Here is a 20110-nt window from a genome sequence, read left to right as displayed (position 1 = left end):
AGCATGGTGAATAAACTATATGACCACTAACCAATGATTTTATGATATTAGAAAATTTACATGCATGTGTGTGTGTGTATATCTTGTCTGGTTATGCAGAAAGAAGGTGGAAAGGTAAAATCAGGGAATTAATTTTTTTTAAAGATTTATTTATTTGAAAGGCAAAGTTTCAGAAAGACAGAGGCAGAGAAAGAGAGCAAGATCTTCCATCCCCTGGTTTACTCCCCAAATGGCCACAACAGCTGGAGCTGGGCAGATCCAAACCCAGGAGCCAGTAGCTTCTTCCGGGTCTCCCACGTGGGTGCAGGGGTCCAAGAACTTGTAACATCTTTTACTGCTTTCCCAGGCCATAGAAGAGAGCTGGATTGGAAGTGGAGCAGCTGGGACTCAAACTGGCACCCGTATGGTATGTTGGCACTGCAGGCAGCTGTCCTACCCACTCCGCCGTAGTGCCAGCCTGGGGAATTAATGTTAGTGTAACTTCCTAATCAGGAGGAAATATTGTGTCCAAATGCAGTGTCCAAATCCAAATGAATTACTGAAAAGTTCCACTTTTGTCAGTATCAGACTATTTTGAAAAAAAAAAATTTCACTATCTTGAGTGCTTGTCCCTTCCATTGGTGGAACAGACACAGACCTGAACTTAACCAACATTCCTGGCAAAAGAATGTTTGGTAATGTTTGATAAGCCCTCATATCTATGATTAATGTATATTATATTATAGCTAGTAAAATGGTGTTTGTGTTCCATCTAACCAATTTTAAGCATTAAGTACATACTGAATATACCTGTCAGGAATCTATAACTACAAATAACAGAAATCCACTTTAAACTGCCTTAAGCTAAGAACAGAATGTATTAGCTTATATAAATGAAGATTCTAGGGCTTCAGGCATGCTCAGATACAGGGACTCAAATGATAGAATTCAATTTTTCTGGGGGGTCTGGCACTGTGGCTTAGTGGGTAACGCCGCCACCTGCAGTTCCGGCATCCCATGTGAGCACCGATTCAAGTCCTTGCTGCTCCACCTCTAATCCAGCTCTCTGCTATGGGCTGGGAAAGCAGTAGAAGATGGCCCAAGTCCTTGGGCCCCTGCACCCATGTGGGAGACCTGGAAGATGCTCCTGGCTCCTGGCTTCAGATCGGCGCAGTGCTGGCTGTTGCGGCCAATTAAAGAGTGAACTAGCGGATGGAAGACCTCTCTCTCTGCCTCTGCCTCTCTGTATCTCTGCCTTTCAAACAAATAAATAAATCTTTAAAAAAAAAATCAGTTTTTCTTTTCTTTTCTTTTTTGAAAGATCTGCTTTTATTTGAAAGCCAGAGTTACAGAGGGGGAGACACAGAGAGAGGGCCTTCATTTGCTGGTTCACTCCCCAAATGGCCTCAGTGGCCTGAGCTGGGGCAGGTCCAAGCCTGGAGCCAGGAGCTTTATCTGACATCTTCTGCTTTTCCCAGGCCATTAGCAGGGAGCTGCATTGGAAGTGGAGCAGCTGGGACCTGAACTAGCACCCATATGGAATGCCAAAGCTGCATTCTATAGCTTTACCTGCTAAGCCCCACAATACAGACCCCTAGAATTCAGTCTTTTCTTCCATTCATTAGTTCTACTTTCCCCAACTGCTTCATTCTTAAGCAACTCTCACTACATGGTAGTCCCAAGATTGCTTAATTTACAAATTTTATAAATAGCAATACCAAATTTCTCATTTTTCCAAAAGTTTGAATAAAAGTGCCAGAATTGCTTTCCATAGTGGCTGTATCATTTTTCATTCCCCCCAATAGTATGTAAGGGTTCATATTTCTCTACAGCCTTGCCTATATATTTTATCTATTTTATTTTTTTCATGATTGCCAACCTGATAAGTGTGAGGTAATATTTTTGTGGTTTTATTTTCCATGATGAATAATGACATTGATCAATCTTATATTTTTATTATCAAGTTTTCTTTCACTATTAGATTCTTAATTTTATAATCCTATATTATTCTTTTCATAATTGCCCTGGAGATTCCAGTATGCTTCCCTAGCTTATTTTATTACCGTGAATCAGTAATTTTGCTATTCTCTAAACCTTGTTTCTACTTAACTTAGTCTACATTCAGTTCATGTTTTTCTACCTCTTGAGTGATATAAAATCTTCCAGTAATTTAATTTCATTGACCTTCCCATTTAACTTGTGTGCTTTTGGCCTTTTGACTCTGTATGTCTATTTCTTTTTCTTTTTTCCTTTCCTTTCCTTTCCTTTCCTTTCCTTTCCTTTCCTTTCCTTTCCTTTCCTTTCCTTTCCTTTCCTTTCCTTTCCTTTCCCTTTCTTTCTTTCTTTCTTTCTTTCTTTCTTTCTTTCTTTCTTTCTTTCTTTCTTTCTTTCTTTCTTTCTTTCTTTCTTTCTTTCTTTCTTCTTCATTTCCTGTATTTCCATTCTTTTTTCTCTATACTTCAGTGTATTTTCAGTTGATCAATCTGACAGTTTATTAATACTGTTTTGCTAACATGTTTTTAAAACATATTTTGAAGCCGTATTGTATTTTTCAGGTCTAGAATTTTTATCTGACTTTTGAAAATACATTCTATGTTTCTGGCGCAATTTTCTCTTTTTCCTTTATTTCCTTAAATGTGCTACTTCTAATCAGTTTCACAAGTTCATCCTCTGCATCACTATAGATCTCTCCTTATCATCTGTTCTTTGTGGTGGGAGGCTTTGGCTGTTTGGGTCTGCTGCATATTTCACAATGCTGGACATTATGGATACAAATTTTAGAGGCTCTGAAGATGATATTTCAAAGATGATGAAGTTACCTTCTGGCAGGCAGGTGGAAGCTGTTAAATCATCTTTATCCTGTTAGGGTCTAGGTTTTTTGGGCTAGTCTGTTTCACCTAGTGCTAGGGTCTTAACTGAAAGTGTGCTGTGCTTTCCAAGGCCCTTCTGCTTTGACAAGACTTGAGCTCTTTTATGTTCTCAACATCAAGTACCTGCTCTGATTCTGTGATCCTGCTCAGCTAATGTTCTCCACTGGTTCTTGAAACTTCACCCCACACATGCCTTTTGGAAGTCAGATAGAAACTCAAGGGGGAGTTGTATACAGATTTTTGGACTTGCTTCTCTGCAGTACTCTTCTTTCCAGATCCTTGCTTCTCAAGTTCCTGCTCTTTTGGCATTCCTGAACCCTAGCCTCTGTCTCTGCAGTCTAGTAAGAATGCCACTTTCTTTATATGTCCTGTTTCTTTGTGTCGTGATTCAACAAATGCCTGGAGGGAAAAGTCAACTTGAAGGTAGAACTTAACCTATTTGTGCTGTGTTTCTCCTAGGTTTCATAGTCCCATAAGTCCATTGTGCACTGTTGTCTAATTTTACATTTTGTAGATGACAGGGAGATAGTCTGAAAGAATTGTCTAAATTATAATATCCAAGTGCTCCCTATAGTCTGATCAAAGTTGTTCTGTTGTTCTGTTCACAATCAGAACCAATTTTGACTTAAAATTCTCCCTAACATTTTAAAGTACATACCTTTTTTTAAACTTTGTCTATTTGGCTATTTGCTTTGATGATTCTTGGGAAAATAGACATATTATATTAAAAAGGGCCTGAGATTATAAAGAGAATTAGAAAGAGGAATACAATAAGAATTATAGCTTTTCCAAATCATTTTTTGTATGTTGACCATTATTTATAGATCAGGGTAAGAACTACAGGCTTTTTGCCATTCTTGTATTTACTTAGTCATACTTTTGTCCATATCTTTCTCATTTTTACTGGAGTTTACTTACCTTTCTTGAAATAACTGTGGTTTACCATTTTAAAACACTTGACAGTTTGCAGACGGCCACTACATTCTTTATAGTTTCATCTGATTTTCATTAAAATTCTGATAGATACCTAACTATTTATACTTTGCAAATGATAAAACAAATAGAAAAATGTCAGACTTAAGTTAGAAATAACAGAACAGGAGCTTGAATATATTACTTTCTAATTTCAAATCCTCCGAACCAGAAACTTGAATATATTCTTTATTTTTAAAAGTTTTGTTTATCTGAAAGGCAGAATTACAGAGAGGCAGAGGCAGAGAGAGATCTTCCATCTGCTGGTTCACTGCCCAGATGGCCGCCACAGCTGGAGCTGTGCCAATCCAAAGTAAGGAGCCAGGAGCTTCCTCCATGTCTCCCATGCAGGGGCCCAAGGACTTGGGCCATCTTCTACTGCTTTCTCAGGCCATAGCAGAGAGCTGTATAGGAAGTGTAGCAGTCGGTACTCAAACCAGTGCCAATATGGGATGGCAACACTGCAGGTGGTAGCTTTACTTGCTATGCCACAGCACCAGCCCCTTGAATAATATGCTTGATTTCATAACCTATGCAATCTTTAAGAAAAAGACTCTTGAAGTTTAATATTTAAACATATTTTCAGAAAAAATGCATGTAGCTTCTTCACCTTAGCAGGCTGTTTAATTATCTTCTTAGTATTTGTTTATAATAAAAGATTTTATTTATTTATTTGAGAGGTAGAGTTACTGACAGAGGGAGAGACAGAAAGAAAGGTCTTCCATCCGCTGGTTCACTCCCCAAATGGCTGCAATGGCCAGGGCTGAGCAGATCTGAAGCTAGAAGCTTCTTCCAAGTCTCCCACGCGAGTATAGGGGCCCAAACACTTGGGCCATCTTCTACTGTTTTCCCAGGCCATAGCAGAGAGCTGGATCAGAAGAGGAGCAGCTGGGACTAGAAATGGTGCCCATATGGGATGCTGATGCCACAGATGAAGGCTGAGCCCTTTACACCAAAGTGCCAGCTCTACATCTTGGTATTTATAAAAATAGCAATTACTATATTGATAATGTTTTAGGATGTTCTCCTTACCCCAGGTTCTCCATTTCCTAAGTAATCATTGTCTATACGACCTTTATTATTTTTATTACTGAGTGATTTTTCTATTTATTATGGTTTTATTTAACCATACCTCTGTTTTTGGTTGTTACCACTAAGTCTGCATAAAAGTTAACTATTTTTTTAAAAGATTTATTTGTTTACTTGAAAGTCAGAGTGACACAGAAAGAGGAAGAGACAGAGAGAGAGATCTTCCATCTGCTGGGTCACTCTTCAAATGACCGCAACCACCAGAGCTGGGCTGGTCCAAAGCCAGGAGTCAGTAGCTTCTTCCTGCTCTCCCATGTATGTGCAGGGGCCCATGCATTTGGAACATCTGCTATCCCAGGCTCATTAGCAGGTTGCTGGATCAGAAGTGGAGCAGCCAGGTCTCAAACTGTCACTCATATAGGATGCAGGCATTGCAAGCAGTGGCTTTACCTGCTATGCCGTAACACTAGCCCCTAAATTATTTTTTAGGATGAATTTCCAGAACCTAATTGTTAGTAGAGCATTGACATATTGGCTCAGATTACTTTTTTGATTCCTATGTTCAAGTTATTAGCAAGTTTTCCTATCTTAGTATCTGTCATACTCAGGGACTATACTTATTTCTTTTTTTTTTAAGAGTTATTTGTTTGAAAGGTAGAGTTACATAGAAAGAGGGGGAGACATAGAAGAGTGAAGAGTGAGAGAGACAGAGAGAGAGATCTTCCATCCTCTGGTTCACTCCCCAAATGACTGAACTCCATCTGGGTCCTTCATATGGGTGGCAGGATTGGAAATGGAGCAATTGGGACTCTAACAGGCATGGAATGCTGTCATAAGAGGTGGTAGCTTAACCCACTGTGTCACAATGCTGGCCCCAGGGACTATACTCTTAATTTCTTCATTAGGATCCTGGATTATAATATTCAGATTTGTCATCATTTTATAGATCCCTTAGCTTTTATGAAACTTAATGTAAGCCTTAATATAAACTCATTTCTTTCTTTCTTTTTTTCATGGCAAACTCTTATTAAGAAAGGAATTTATTCTTTTTTTATTTAATAAATATAAATTTCATAAGTACAACTTTTGGATTATGGTGGTTCTTCCCCCCATATCCGCCCTCCCACCCCCAAACTGTCCCACCTCCTCCTCCCTCTCCCATCCCATTCTTCATTAAGATTCATTTTAAATTATCTTTATATACAGAAGATCAACTCTATACTAAGTAAAGATTTCAACAGGTAAACTCATTTCTGTGTCTGCTCAGATAAGTATTGGAAAAGAGCTGGAGCATTTGTCATACCAGGTCTTATTGTTATTTTTCAAATTTATTTTAATATAATTGAAAAATAAAATTGAATATATTCAAGTTGTGCAACATGATATCTCAATATACATACATGTTGTGAAATGATTACTAAAATCAAGCTAATTAATATACCCATCATCTCATGTACTTTTTTTTAATGATGAGAATACTTAAGAACTACTCTCTTAGCAAATTTCAGGTACACAATACAGTATTTTTTTAATTTATTTTTATTTTTATTTTTTTAATTTTTTATTTCATAAATGTGAATTTACAAAGTGCAACTTTTGTATTGTGGCTCCCCCACCACCACCACCTCCTTCCCTCCCATGGCCCTCCCCTCTCCCTCTCCCATCCCGCCCTTTATTGAGTTTCATTTTCAATTACCTTCATATACTGAAGATCAACTTAGTATATACTAAGCAAGGATTTCAACAGGCTGCATTCACACAACCACACAAGGTATAGGGTATTGTTCGACTAGTAGTGTTTTTAAGTTTCATAGTAAAACACATTAAGGACAGAGATCCTATGTGGGGAGCATGTACCCAGTGACTCCCGTTGTTGATTTAACAATTGGCACTCTTATTTATGACGTCAGCAATCACCTGAGTCTCTTGCTATGAGCTGTCTAGGCTATGGAAGTCCCTTGAGTTCACCGACTCTGAACTTGTTTAGTCAAGGCCGTGTCACAGTGGAGGTTCCTTCCTCCCTTCAGAGAAAGGCGCCTCTCTCCTTGATGGTCTGTTCCTTCTGCTGGGCTCTTGTTCACCAGGGTCTTTCATTTAGATTGTTTTTTGCCACTGTGTCATGGCTTTCCATGCCTGTGAGACTCTCATGGACCTTTTAGCGAGATCCGAATGTCCCAAGGGTTGATTCTGAGGCAGGAGTGCTGTTTTGGGCATTTGCCATTCTATGAGTCTGCTGTGTGTCCTGCTTCCCCCGCAGGATCATTCTCTCCCTTTTAATTCTATCCTTCTTTATTTGCTTACACTGGTCTTATTTGTGAAATCTCTTCGACACATACCCTATCTTTTTAATCGGTTGTGTATTTATACTTATCACTTTACCAAGTGCGCTGGCATTGGTACCAGCCTCCTTGGTAAGATTGATTTGAAATCCCCTGGCACATTTCTAGTTCCACCATTGGAGGTAAGTCCGAGTGAGCATGTGCCAACCTATATATCTCCTCCCTCTCTTATTCCCACTCCTATGTTTAACATAGACCACTTTTCTGTTCATTTTAAACGCCTAAGAATGATTGTATATTGATTACAGAGTTCAACCAGTGGTCTTATGTAGAACAAACAGAGCAACAACAACCACCACAACAACAAAAATACTAAAAGGAATAAAATAGTAAATTGTTCCTCAACAGTCAAGACAAGGGCTGATCATGTCATTGTCTCTCATAGTGACAATACAGTATTATTAACCACAGTCACCTTGCTATGTTGTAGGTTTGGTCTACAAAGTTACTCATCTTGTAACTCTTTTGGCCAGTATCTCTATTCCTCCCACCCACTCAGTTCCTGATAATCCCCCTTCTCCGCTCTAACATCTCTTCTGACAGGACTCGTGTCCCCCTTTTTCTCTTGAGAATGTTGAAGAAAACAGGTTTTGGGAATAGATTGTGGTAGTGATTGTACAACCTTGTGACTATACTAAAAACCACTGAATTATGCACTTTAAGATGGTGGACTTTGTGGTATGTGAATTATAGGTCAGTTTTTTAAAAGTATATTCTTTGAAGATAAAGTATCTCTGAGACCTTCAAAACATGGTTGATCAGCACAAAACTGAGTACATTCTTTAATGGAGTTGCATGGTAAATGATATAATTACATCCTTGTTCTATGAACTTTGAGTAAGGTACTTGCCCTCTGAGTCTGTTTCCTTGTTTTAAATTGGGACTACTACTAATACGTTTCTCTTGTAAGGCCCTAACATAGTGGCTGTGCTATGCCCACAGGGAGTCTTTTTAAGTGCAGCTAAGGTTTTAGTCTTGCAAGATATCATTGGCCACAGCTGGCACTGGTAGAGTTAATTCTCCTGGCGCTATATTCCTAGTCCACGATAACAGATCAGTTATTCTGTTTGATCCTCCAGGTGATAAGTGTGGGTTGAAGTAGCACATGTTTGTGGGGGTGGGGGTAAAAGCTCAGGTCCTGAAGGAGAGTAAAATCTTATATGTAATTCTATAGAGCTTTCAGGGCCCTGACAAGTGACATGGCAGATAGGGCAATCACCATACTCACAGAAGCCCAGAGCCATGGTTTCTCCGTCAGATCGTTAGAGTTCATTTGTAGTACCCCTCTCATGGCTCCCGCGTTGTTGTGTGTCCGAGTTCATAAGCAATGTTGTCTAATAACACAGCTGTCCTCTCTGTCCTCTCATCAGCTTTTATTGAAATATCCCATAATCAGAATTTTTGGGTTCAAGTCCTATCCAACTTCCTGCCAACGTGTGGCCCGGGAGGTGATGGCTCAGCTATTTTGATCCCTACTGCCAATGTGGAAGACCTCGATTGAGTTCCTGGGCCCCTAGGATTTGAGGATTGAACCATAGGAGGGGGCTCTGTCTTGTTCTGCCTCTCAAATAATTTTTTAAGTTTAAAAATATATAAAATAAACCCTTTATTCACAGCTTAACACTTAGTGCTCAATAAATGTACGTGGTTAGTTTGCTTCTGTCTGTCCATACAGAACCTTCTAGATCTATCAACCTCTGTGAAATATTCCTTTCCTAATACCTAACAATTTCTGGGAGACTCTAACCTTTATGTTGTAAGTGTAATAGGTTCACACTTGCTCTTCTGGTGTTTTGTTTTAAAGTGCATAACTCTACCTTGTTCACACCTGCATTGCAGTCCCTCATCAGTGTCAACTCCTGCTTTGCCAGGCTTTTGTCAGACTCCACCAGGTACTGACAGTGCTGTTCTAGGCTCAGAAGTTTTTCAGCCAAAGGCCTCAGGCTAGTGAAACTAGCAGTGGTTTGTTTCAAATTAGGGGAAATGATTCCCCTTTGCATATCCAGTAGGATCCCTAAGTAGTGTTACTTTGACCTCATTGTTGGTTAAACATTTCTTTGAGATATTAGATCTATCCATTCTCCTAGAACAAATGTGTCAGTTCCTCCTCCTAGAATGTAGATGTGTATTCAAGGAGTTGGGCTAGGGTTAGCTTTGGGTAATAATCATTATATGGTACAGATATTTTCTCCTTTACCTAGAGCTTATCAAATCAGATTTCACTCCATTCTTAGGAATGAATTCTGTAATATCCTTTGTACTGTTGGTTACTCAGATGTATAGAGAGAATTTATTACGATTAGAAAGAAATTCAGAATTAATTTATTATTTTGCCTTGATTGCCATGATATCTCCAACCTGAAGGATATCTCATAGATGTGCTCTTCTTATGTTGACTAATATCAGACATCAGCATCACTTGGACTATTTCTCAAAGGATAATAATTAGGATAAACTGTGACACTATTTGATACAGTACTTGAGATGGGAGTACCAGATGGATCTTAATTTGCAATTTTTGAAGGATGCTTTTAGTGTCTGTGTTTCCATCCTGAAGGCTTAATGAATAGTCCATAGGACAAACTTATTTTCTGTAAGTCTGAAAACTGAAATCATAATAATTGCACTTTTGTGTTTTACAGTGTGTGGACCAGTTGACAAAGATCCAAACTGAATTACAAGAGACAGTGAAAGATTTAGCTAAAGGCAAAAAGAAGTACTTTGAGACCGAACAGATGGCCCATGCAGTACGAGAGAAAGCTGACATCGAGGCAAAGTATGTGTTTGAGCATTTCTGAGAAAATGATTCTGCACATAAATGTTATCTTTGCTCATACTTTGTTCTCTGTCAATACAGGGCAGAGGGTTTTTCTTAGACTGTGTTGATTTCATTTGACTTACATATGCTATGTATTTAAGAGCACAGGTTTTTTTTTTTTTTTTGGATTGGTTGATTTTTATCTAGATTAATATAGGGAGATAGGAAAAGGAAAGAAGACAATATTGTATTTGCAGATTTGAAAATTCATCAAAAGTCTAGTTAAAGTTGCCACGATGTCTGAATAGCAGAGTGTCAGAGCCTCATTTTCCTCATGCTAGACTCCAAATCAAGTGTGATCACAGGAAATCCCTTGATCCTCAGAGTGCCTTCGAAGGACCACGGACACATGAACTGGACACTGGCACTGACCTCTCTATAGACACCTGCCCAGGCACTGTTTTTACTTTTACATGAAATTCTAGTAAATATGTTTTTTGTGTACTCTAACAAATGTGTGAATTTTACTTTCCATGTGTGTAAATTACAGTTCTTCATTTTGAAAATAACTAGGAAAAGAAGAAACTGATGGTACTTTATAAAGCAAGCAAAATGATTTTTGCAATGATATGTTGAGGATGTTTCATTAAAAATTGATGAGAGCACATAAACCTGTGTGACAGAATTGGGCTTTGAAGAGGTCTGTGAGCAGGAGCAGACCTGCCTGCTCAGTGTGCTGACCGATGGAACATCTAGAAGTCTGGACTACTAGGCAGGAAATCAGAAAAACTTTTAAGTACTTGTACAGACCAGCAAATAGGAGGGTATATTTCTAATAAGTTTTTTTTAAAAGATTTATTTAGTATTTATTTGAAAGGCAGAATTACAGAGAGGCAGAAACAGAGAGGGAGAGAGAGGTCTTCCATCCACTGGTTCACTCCCCAAATGGCTGAAGTTGCCAGAGCTGCACCAATCTGAAGCCAGGAGCTTGGTGCTTCATCTGGGTCCCCAACATGGGTGCAGGATCCCAGGCACTTGGGCCATCTTCTACTGCTTTCCCAGGCCATAGCAGAGAGCTGGATTGGAAATGGAGCAGCCGGGACTAGAATTGGCACCCATATGGGATGCTGGCACTGCAGGTGGTGGCTTTCCCCGCTGTGTCACAGCACCAGCTCCTCTAATAAGTTTTTTATCTGCAAAAAATGTAAGCCATCTCATAAGTTTCTTGTGAAAATTGAGGGGCTCCTGAAAGTTTTATTTAGTGCTAATGATTAGTAAATGAATCCTTATCGAGTACTTGAAGTTATAGGAATATAACTTATTTCCCTAAGTTAATTTATTGTCTATTGTTTATTTTTTTTGAGCATACAAATATTTCTTGCACTGTCATAGAGTCAACGGGTCCGTCTTCCTTATGAAATCTGAGGGTTTTGGAATAGGTGATTCCTGTTAGAAACATCCTGTCTACAACACAGGATTGACGGATGTGCAGACTGTGTGTAAATACCTAACTTAGCCGTGGCCCACAGGGTGAACGTGAGCACATGACTGTTCTGAGTAGCAAGGAGCTGACAGTCTCATGCACTGAGGTGTTTCACTGCCTTCTCCTCTGGCCCTGACTCAAAGGGAGCAACAAGTTAGATGTTTTAGTTCAGTGTGTAACTTCTGGAAATTAATTCACCTGTAAAGTAAGAAATGCCCCTTTCTCATTCTCATTACCTTAATTTATTCACCAAATGTTTATTGAGTAATTACTTTGTATTGGGTACTTTGAGTACAGAGGGTGAGTGAGATAACCTTTGTGCCCTCAAGGAGTTTAAAACCTAGAATTTGAGAATGTGTTTAAAAGTAACTTTATAACTTACTCATTCACAGTAAACTCATCGGATCAGCGCGGTGCGCCAGCCGCAGCGCGCCTACCGCGGCGGCCATTGGAGGGTGAAACAATGGCAAAAAGGAAGACCTTTCTCTCTGTCTCTCTCTCTCTCACTGTCCACTCTGCCTGTCAAAAAAAAAAAAAACTCAAAGAAATTAAATCCCTGAAGTCATTCACCTAGTATCTAGGAATTTACTTACAGAAATAATTTGAAAATACTGTTGTAAAAGCATGGAAAATGGAGAGATTGAATTTGCCTAATGATGAAGAAAACCTTTCTAGAAGCAGTGATGTTTGGACAAAGTCTTGAATAATTAATTTTTCTAAGTAGAAATAAGTTCAGGAAGGGCAGTGAAAACTAGACTACACATGGTTTCAGTAGATGTTCAGATGTGCATGTTATGAGAGACTATAAAAGAAAGAGGATGCAATTTGAAAGAGATGATGAGTTTCATTTTGGATATGTGGACTTTGAAGAGCCTGGGAATACATTAGCATGAAGGTTTAGTAAGTAAGTAAGTATCTGGCTCTTGGAGAATTTGAGCCTAAAGATCTTAGTTTGGTAGGTAGTTGCCTATCAAGATGATAGTTATATAGATGCAATCATATATAGAATGAAATATTGAATTTAGAACCCCAAGGAACACTAACATGGGAAGGCTAGAAGATGAAGAGTAATACACAGTCTGGTTTTTTATTTGTAGTGTATGGCTTGTAAATAAATCCTATCTTTTTCTATATTTTAATCTAGATTTTAATTTTTAATTAGAATTTTAATCTAGATTTAAATCTAGATTTAATCTTTAAAGAGAGGTGCTATTTTTAATCTCTAATTCCTTAATAGTGATTTCTATCCCTGTCTGCTATTTACCTTATTATCGCACAAGAAGTATATGAGGATTAGCAAGTGAACAGAAGCCAGAAACTTTAAGTCTTACATTAGAAGATCTAGGTGCAACTCAGCCTATTTGAATATTGACTACAGAAAAAGGAGAACTAGGGAAACCTCAAACATCTTAACCTGAACAAGCTCTCTCAAATCTTTACATTTGTGGCCTTTGCTTTTCTAGATCAAAATGAATAGGAATCTGATGAGTAAAAACAAAAAACCTCCATTAAATAAGAATATGACAAGGTAGAAAATAATAGACGTATCTTACAATTAATTTTTTGTAAAGGATTTATTTATGTAATTGAAAATCGGTGTTACAGGGGGAGGGAGCGAGGGAGAGAGAGAGAGAGAGAGAGAGAGATCTTCCATCCACTGGTTCACTCCCCAAGTTGCCACACCAGCTAGGACTCAGCCAGGCCAAAGCCAGCTGCTTCATCCAGGTCTCCCATGTGGGTGACGGGGCCCCAAACACTTGGGCCATCCTTTGCTACTTTCCCTAGGCCGTTAGCAGGGAGCTGGATCGGAAGTAGAGAAACGAGGACAAGAACCATTGGCTGTCGGTATGCCAGCATTACAGAGGGTGGCTTTACCCACTAGGCCACAACACTGGTCCTTTATTTTATTTTATTTTTTTTAGTAGTGAGAAATACTTGGAATGGCTTGTGTTCATCCCTGAATGTTTTCTGTTTCGTTAGAAAGATAAGAGGCTGCTTTTGCTATCTTTTGTTTTTTTTTTAAGATTTATTTTATTTATTTGAAAGACAGAATTACAGAGTGAGGTCTTCCATCTGCTGGTTCACTCCCCAGATGACTGCAATGGCTAAAGCTGCGCCAATCTGAAGCCAGGAGCCAGGAGCTTCTTCCGGGTCTCCTGTGCGGGTGCAGGGGCCCAAGGACTTGGGCCATCTTCTTCTGCTTTCCCAGGACAGCAGAGAGGTGGATCAGAAGTGCAGCAGCCGGGACTAGAACCGGCGCCCATATGGGATGCCTGAGCTTCAGGCCAGGGCTTTAACCCACTGTGCCACAGCGCTGGCCCCAGCTATCCTTTTCACACTGGCTCTGCAGAGACCAGCTGCTCTGTCTGATTCTGCAACTTTTCTTCATATAATGATGTAGCTGCCAGCACGTGCATTGCATTCTCCCATGGCAATCTCCATGACACTGCAGTCAAGACAAACATTCCAGCTTTAGAAAAATCACTGCCTGGGATAGGGGGAGGTTGCTTGTTCTTTAGCGTTTGTCTGTGTGGTTCTCTCTAGTTGTTTGGGTAAAACCAATGTTGGAGATTCTACTACTGATTGTTAGATTATGGATCTCCTCTGAAGTCAATGGAAATCTAGGGAGATAAGAATACCAGAGTGGGAGAATATTAAACAGAGAACCAAAGTATATGGGGCAGAAAATTCAAGGACTTTCTCAATAAGTTCAGCGTGCCCTTAGGAATAAAGGTGACACACAGGCAGGCACCCATGCAAGAGCTTTTAATAGAGGAAACAATGGAAGTAAAGATTTTCTAGAGCCTGAGATTATATCCTGGTGTGTTACAGTGGATCACACATAGCCCCAAAGGCTTGGTAACCTTTGTCTCCATAGGTTCGATGCTTCCGTGCAGGAGCTTAAGTGTGTGAAATTTTGTGATATTGGGAATCATTTATAGTTTGATGACTGTTTATTAGGAGATACCAGTCTATTTTGATGTTTTCTTTGTCAAATTGTTATTTTGTCATTCAAGGTGTTTTTGTTAAGGCCAGTATTTCCTACCTTACCATAATATTAAATTCTTCTTGTAGAAAATAATTACTATTTGTGGTTTTCCATTTTTAAGTTCTTTTTTAGGAAAGTGCTTTGAGAGAAAGCCAATTTTTAAAATTGGTAAGCAGTGATATGTAATTTTATTATTATATTATTAAATGTACTTTTCTATTTTTATTATAGATCTAAACTTAGTCTTTTCCAATCAAGAATCAGTTTACAGAAGGCAAGTGTAAAGGTGAGTTTTTGAAAGATGTATTTCGCAATTGAGAAACCTCTTAATTTACAAAATAAAGAGTTGGATTTTTGAGGGTGGGAGTGTATTATTTCTACCACAGAGAAGTCTTTTAAAGATAATAACTCAGGGAGGGATTCTCCTCCAAGTTCTTGAGGGATTTGCACCCAGGTGCCAATACCTTGGACACAGCTTTCTTCTCAAGACTGCTTTAGGGATAAGTTTCAGTACCTTAATGACTTGGGTAGCCTGTTGTCTTTAACTCTTAGTCAAGAGTTGGCCCAGGGGCTTTAGAAAGTTCTACAGATTCCATTTCATTCAGACAGAGCAGCTGTTTTGGGCCAAATGCCATCAGTTTTCTGTGTGGGACCTTCAAGCTGTGCAATACCTGATAGGTCAGCTTGGTGACCTGGCTTTGGCTGACAGGCTCCCAGCAAGTATTCTGCTCTCTGGCACTCTACTACATTTGCCGATGTCTTTTGAAGATAACATATTTACTTAATTTTGGAAAGTTCATGTTCCCACCTGAATTAAATGATGAAAATATTTGGAAGTTCTCTGGAAAGCATTGGAGTGTGCAAAGTGCAAATAACAAATATTTGAAAAAAATTATTGCCATGTGTTCTAGTAATGGTTTAATTCCTTACTGGTGATGAATAATTGTTACATACATAACAAAAGTTTTCTCCACCTGACTGCCTTTGCTCCCGGTGGAGAGCCATTCATTACCAAGAGTAATATCTTCTGTGTTTTGTAGTGCGGCATCAGTTCACACTGATTATTTTTCCCTCTTACTATGTTTTAGTTAAAAGCTCGGCGTTCTGAATGTAACTCTAAGGCTACGCACGCAAGGAATGATTATCTTCTTACGCTAGCAGCAGCCAATGCACATCAGGATCGCTACTATCAAACAGATTTAGTTAACATTATGAAGGTAATGCAGTTTTAATATCTGTGGTAATTTTGTTTTAATTACAAACAACTCTGGGATTGGCACTGTGGTCCAGGGGGTTAAGCCACCATTTAGGACAACCATCCCATATTAGATGGAGTGTCTGTTCAAGTCCTGGTTACTCTACTTCCAACCCAACTTCCTACAGACAAGGCACAATTACTTGGGTTCCCGTCACCCACATGGGAAACCCAAATGGAGTTCGTGCTCCTGGCTTTGGCCTGAGCCAGCCCCAGCTATTGCAGGCATTTGGGGAGTGAGCCAGATAGATTTTTTTTCCTCTCTCTCTCTCTTTTCTCTGTCACTCTGCCTTTCAAATAAATTGTGGTGCAGCGGCCTGAAGCACTGACATCCCATGTGGGCGCCGGTTCTAGTCCCAGCTGCTCCACTTCCGATCCAGCTCTCTCCTGTGGCCTGGAAAAGCAGGGGAGGATGGGCCAAGTCCTTGGGCCCCTATACCCACGTGGGAGACCTGGAAGAAGCTTCTGGCTCCTGGCTTCAGATTGGTGCAGGTCCAGCCGTTGCGGCCATCTGGGATCTGGGGAGTGAACCAGCAGATGGAAGACCTCTCTCTATAACTCTGTCTTTCAAATAAGATAAATCTTCAAAAAAAAAAAAAAAAAAAAAAAACCTCATGAGCTGGGTGTTGGGTATATAGGATTGAATCTATAAAACAGTAGCAAGGCTATTTTGCATTTTATTGTATTGTGGTTGACATTATTTAGATGACCTGTTTCAGGGAATTTGGAATTAATTTTTAGTGTAAAAAATGCTTAGGGGCAGGCATTTGGCGTAGCAGTTAAGATGCTGCTTGTGATTTCCACATCACGTTTTAGAATGCCTGAGTCTGAGTCCAATTCCCTTTTGAATCCAGCTTCTAGCTAATGTAGATCCTGGGAGGCAACAGGTAATGGCTTAAGTACTTGGAATCCTGCCACTCATGTGGGGAGACTTCTTAAGCTGAGAATCTGGTTCCGAGTAGTTTTTTGCCATGTAGGTCATTAGAGTCAGCATATTGAAGCTAGACAGAATCTTCAAGTACCTTCTAAATTCTCAGAGATGATATTTCAGCATAATTTTATTTTTGTTAAGCTATGTCCCTATTTTCTAAAACATTCTTATAAGAATAATTATTTTTATTTAAAATGTACCCTGAATTCTTTTTTGTTTGTTTATTTGAGAGTCAGATTGACAGCCTGAGGGAAAGAGAGAGAAAGAGATCTTCTATCCATTGGTTCATTCCCCAAATGGCCTCAATGGCCAGGGCTGGGCCAGGCTGAAACCAGGAGCCTGGAACTCCATCTGGTGGGTGGTAGGATCCCAAGCACTTAGGCCATCTTCTACTGTTTTCCTTAGGCACATTAGCATGGAGCTGGATTAGAAGCAGAGCAGTAGGATCTCAAACCAGTCCTCTGATTTGGGATATGAGCCTTGCAAATGGTGACAACCTGTTCTATCAAAATGCCAGCCTCTGCCCCTGAATTCTTTAGTAACCAGAATTTTGCCCATCAACCACATCTGATGATAATAATGTAGTTACTTTTGATTTTTCTGAAGTTCTATTTTAAAATTTTCATCATGATAAAATTATACATTAACATTTAAAGATTTTGGGTGCCTGTACAGCAAACAAAAGGCAGTGTCAGATGGCTGTATGAAAATATGCTGGGCATTAACTGCTTGCTGAAGTGCAAGTACACTGGATTATGGTTTGTGTCCCCTAACTTGATCTCAGTACTGCCCTGTTTCTACCACTTATATGGATCTTTAACTTTGAAATAAAGGAAAAGGTACAGGAGATGAAAGCCGTTTTAAACTGTTGTCATGTTCTTCCTTGTTACTGTCAGACAACCTCTGCTTTGGACTGTATCTCATTCTCTCCCATCTTCTCAAGAACCCTAACATTTGATTATTCTGTTCTCTTTTATTTTCAACTCCTCTTCCTCAAATGTATTGTTTGTTTGTTTTTTTTTAAAGATTTATTTATTTTATTTGAAAGGCAAAGTTACACCGAGTCAGAGAGAGAGAGAGAGGTCTTCCATCCTCTGGTTCACTTCCCAGATGGCCGCAGTAGCCGGAGCTGCATCAATCCGAAGCCAGGGGCCAGGAGCTTCCTCCGCATGGGAAGACCCGGAGGAGGCGCCTGGTTCCTGGCTTCAGATCGGTGCAGCTCCGGCCATTGCAGTCATCTGGGGAGTGAACCAGTGGATGGAAGACCTCTCTCTCTCTCTGCCTCTCCTTCTCTGTGTAACTGACTTTCAAATAAATAAATATTTTTTAAAAAGAAGATTATATTGGGACAGGCATTGTGGCACAGCAGATTTGTCTGCAGCTTGGGATACCCTCTCCACATCAGAGCTCCCATTTGAGTCCAGCAAGTCCTCTTCTGATCCTGCTTCCTGCTACTGCCTCCTTGGAGGCAGCAGATGACAGCTCACGTTCCTTGGCCTTTCCCACCTATATGGGAAACCCAGATGAAATTCTGGGTTCCTGGCTTTGGTCTGGCCCAGCCCTGGCTATTGCATGTTGCAAGCATTTGGAGAGTGAACCAACATGTAAAAGATACTTTTGAAGTTTTCTTTTCTCTGTGTATCCTCTGTATTAGCCTGTAGCGAGAGGTATCAACTTGGAGCTTCACTATATGGTGATGTAGTGGATCAATTATAGGAGAAACTCACATGCCAGTATCCTCAGATCTCTCCTTCTGGGTTGTCAAAATTCTCTTTTGCCCCCTTTGTTACTTCTTCAGATCTCTTGTCTTGTGTTATTTTCTGATAAAAACCTCCCTGAACTCCTCGATCTGATTATATCTCCCACCTCTAAAACCCACCTATCCTTAAGGCACTGAGCAGAGTTGCAGTTTTACATGCATCTGTGTGATGCCATCATAAATCCCTTATTCCCACTCAGCTGTACACACTTGAGGACAATGATGATGTCTGCTTCGCTGGAGGCTTTATCCTTGCTATCTACCTGGCATAGTATATGATTCCTAGTACACATTGTTTCTAAATTAATACATAATGACCAAATCAGTAATCTCATTCTAATCCTCACAGGACAAATTGTTCCCATTGTACAAATGAGGAAATTTTGAAAAAGATTGGATTGAACTCTGGTAGGTCTTTCTGACAAGCAGAGCTGTGCCGTCAACTGTTTTTTTGTTTTTTTTTTTTTTTAAGTCAAAGTATTTTATTGAGGAGTTTGAGGGGATGGGCAGGGAAACTTAAACTTGCTCTGGGGCTGATTGAAATTCGTTGAAATCTGACGTCCATGGCTGGAACCTTCCTACCATCTCAGTCCATAAAAGCACCATCAGCTCTTTTACTCGAGTGAATATAGAGAGTTTACTCTTGGGATCTATTTCTTCTTCCTTTGTTAAATGAGAGGTAATCCTGTACTGTTTTATTTCCTTTGGCTTTGGTGAGGACTAAGTGAGATTATAAAAAAAAAATTTTTTTTTTTTAATTTCAACGCTTGGTATATACCTCGTATGTTATCTTTTTAAAGAACAGAAATTCTATTAACATTCTATTTTAAGTAAGTGTTTGGGTTGGTGGGTAGAGCAGTGGTGTGTAGAAGAACTTCAATGCTTGGGAGTAAGAACACAGCAGGGGCAGTAGTGTGGTGTGACGGGTTAAACCTCAGTATGAGGCCCACTGCTCCTTTTCCGATCCAGCTCTCTGCTAATGTGCCTGGGAAAACAGTGGAAGATGGCCCAGGTGCTTGGGCCCCTGCAGCTACAGGGCAGACTGGGATGAATCTCCCAACTCTTGGCTTTGTCCTGTCCCAGCCCCGACTGTTGTGATCATTTAGGGAAGTGAACCAGTGAGTGGAAGATTCTCTCTCTCTCTCTGTTACTCTGCCTTTCGAGTAAATAAAATAAATCTTTAAAAATAAATAAATAGAGCAAGGCCATATCAGTATCTAATTGCATGTACTTGGACAGATTCCCCAAGGAATATTTTTGTCCTTAGGACAGTACTGATTAGAACAGATGCTAGGCTGGTGCTGCGGCTCACTAGGCTAGTCCTCCGCCTGCGGCACCAGTACTCCGGTTCTGTCCCGGTTGCTCCTCTTCCAGTCCAGCTCTCTGCTGTGGCCTGGAAAGGCAGTGGAGGATGGCCCAAGTGCTTGGACCCTGCACTCGTGTGGAGACCAGGAGGACGCGCCTGGCTCCTGGCTTCGGATCAGCGCAGTGTGCCGGCCGTAGCGGCCATTTGGGGGGTGAACCAACGGAAGGAAGACCTTTCTCTCTCTCTCTCACTGTCTAACTCTGCCTGTCAAGAAAGCAAAACAAAAGAAAACAAAAAAACAAAAACAAAAAAACCAACAGATGCTAAATTGCTCTATCACCAAGCAGGTTTTTTTGGACTCCAAACTAAAATAAGGAAAAAACTATTGCTAGACCTTGAAAATCAGATGACTGCTTTCCCTCTCTGTGTCTCTTGATCTT

The 20110-nt window shown here is 40.0% G+C and overlaps 1 protein-coding gene across 2 annotated transcripts in view; it reads left to right on the top strand.

Moving 5' to 3' along the window:
* FCHSD2 (FCH and double SH3 domains 2) overlaps window positions 1-20110 on the top strand; it is a 292425-nt gene that overhangs the window by 138320 nt on the left and 133995 nt on the right. For both annotated transcript variants that reach the window (XM_062196673.1, XM_062196672.1), the window contains exons 6-8: window positions 9832-9965; window positions 14651-14705; window positions 15508-15636. In XM_062196673.1, the coding sequence (XP_062052657.1) occupies window positions 9832-9965; window positions 14651-14705; window positions 15508-15636 (318 nt within the window). The remainder of the gene's footprint in view (window positions 1-9831; window positions 9966-14650; window positions 14706-15507; window positions 15637-20110) is intronic.

The sequence above is a fragment of the Lepus europaeus genome, chromosome 7 (genome assembly GCF_033115175.1).
Source record: "Lepus europaeus isolate LE1 chromosome 7, mLepTim1.pri, whole genome shotgun sequence".
In the NCBI taxonomy this organism is placed as follows: Eukaryota; Metazoa; Chordata; class Mammalia; order Lagomorpha; family Leporidae; genus Lepus; species Lepus europaeus.
The sequence above is the reverse complement of the archived record's forward strand: the minus strand, read 5'-3'. Positions and strand labels throughout refer to the sequence as shown.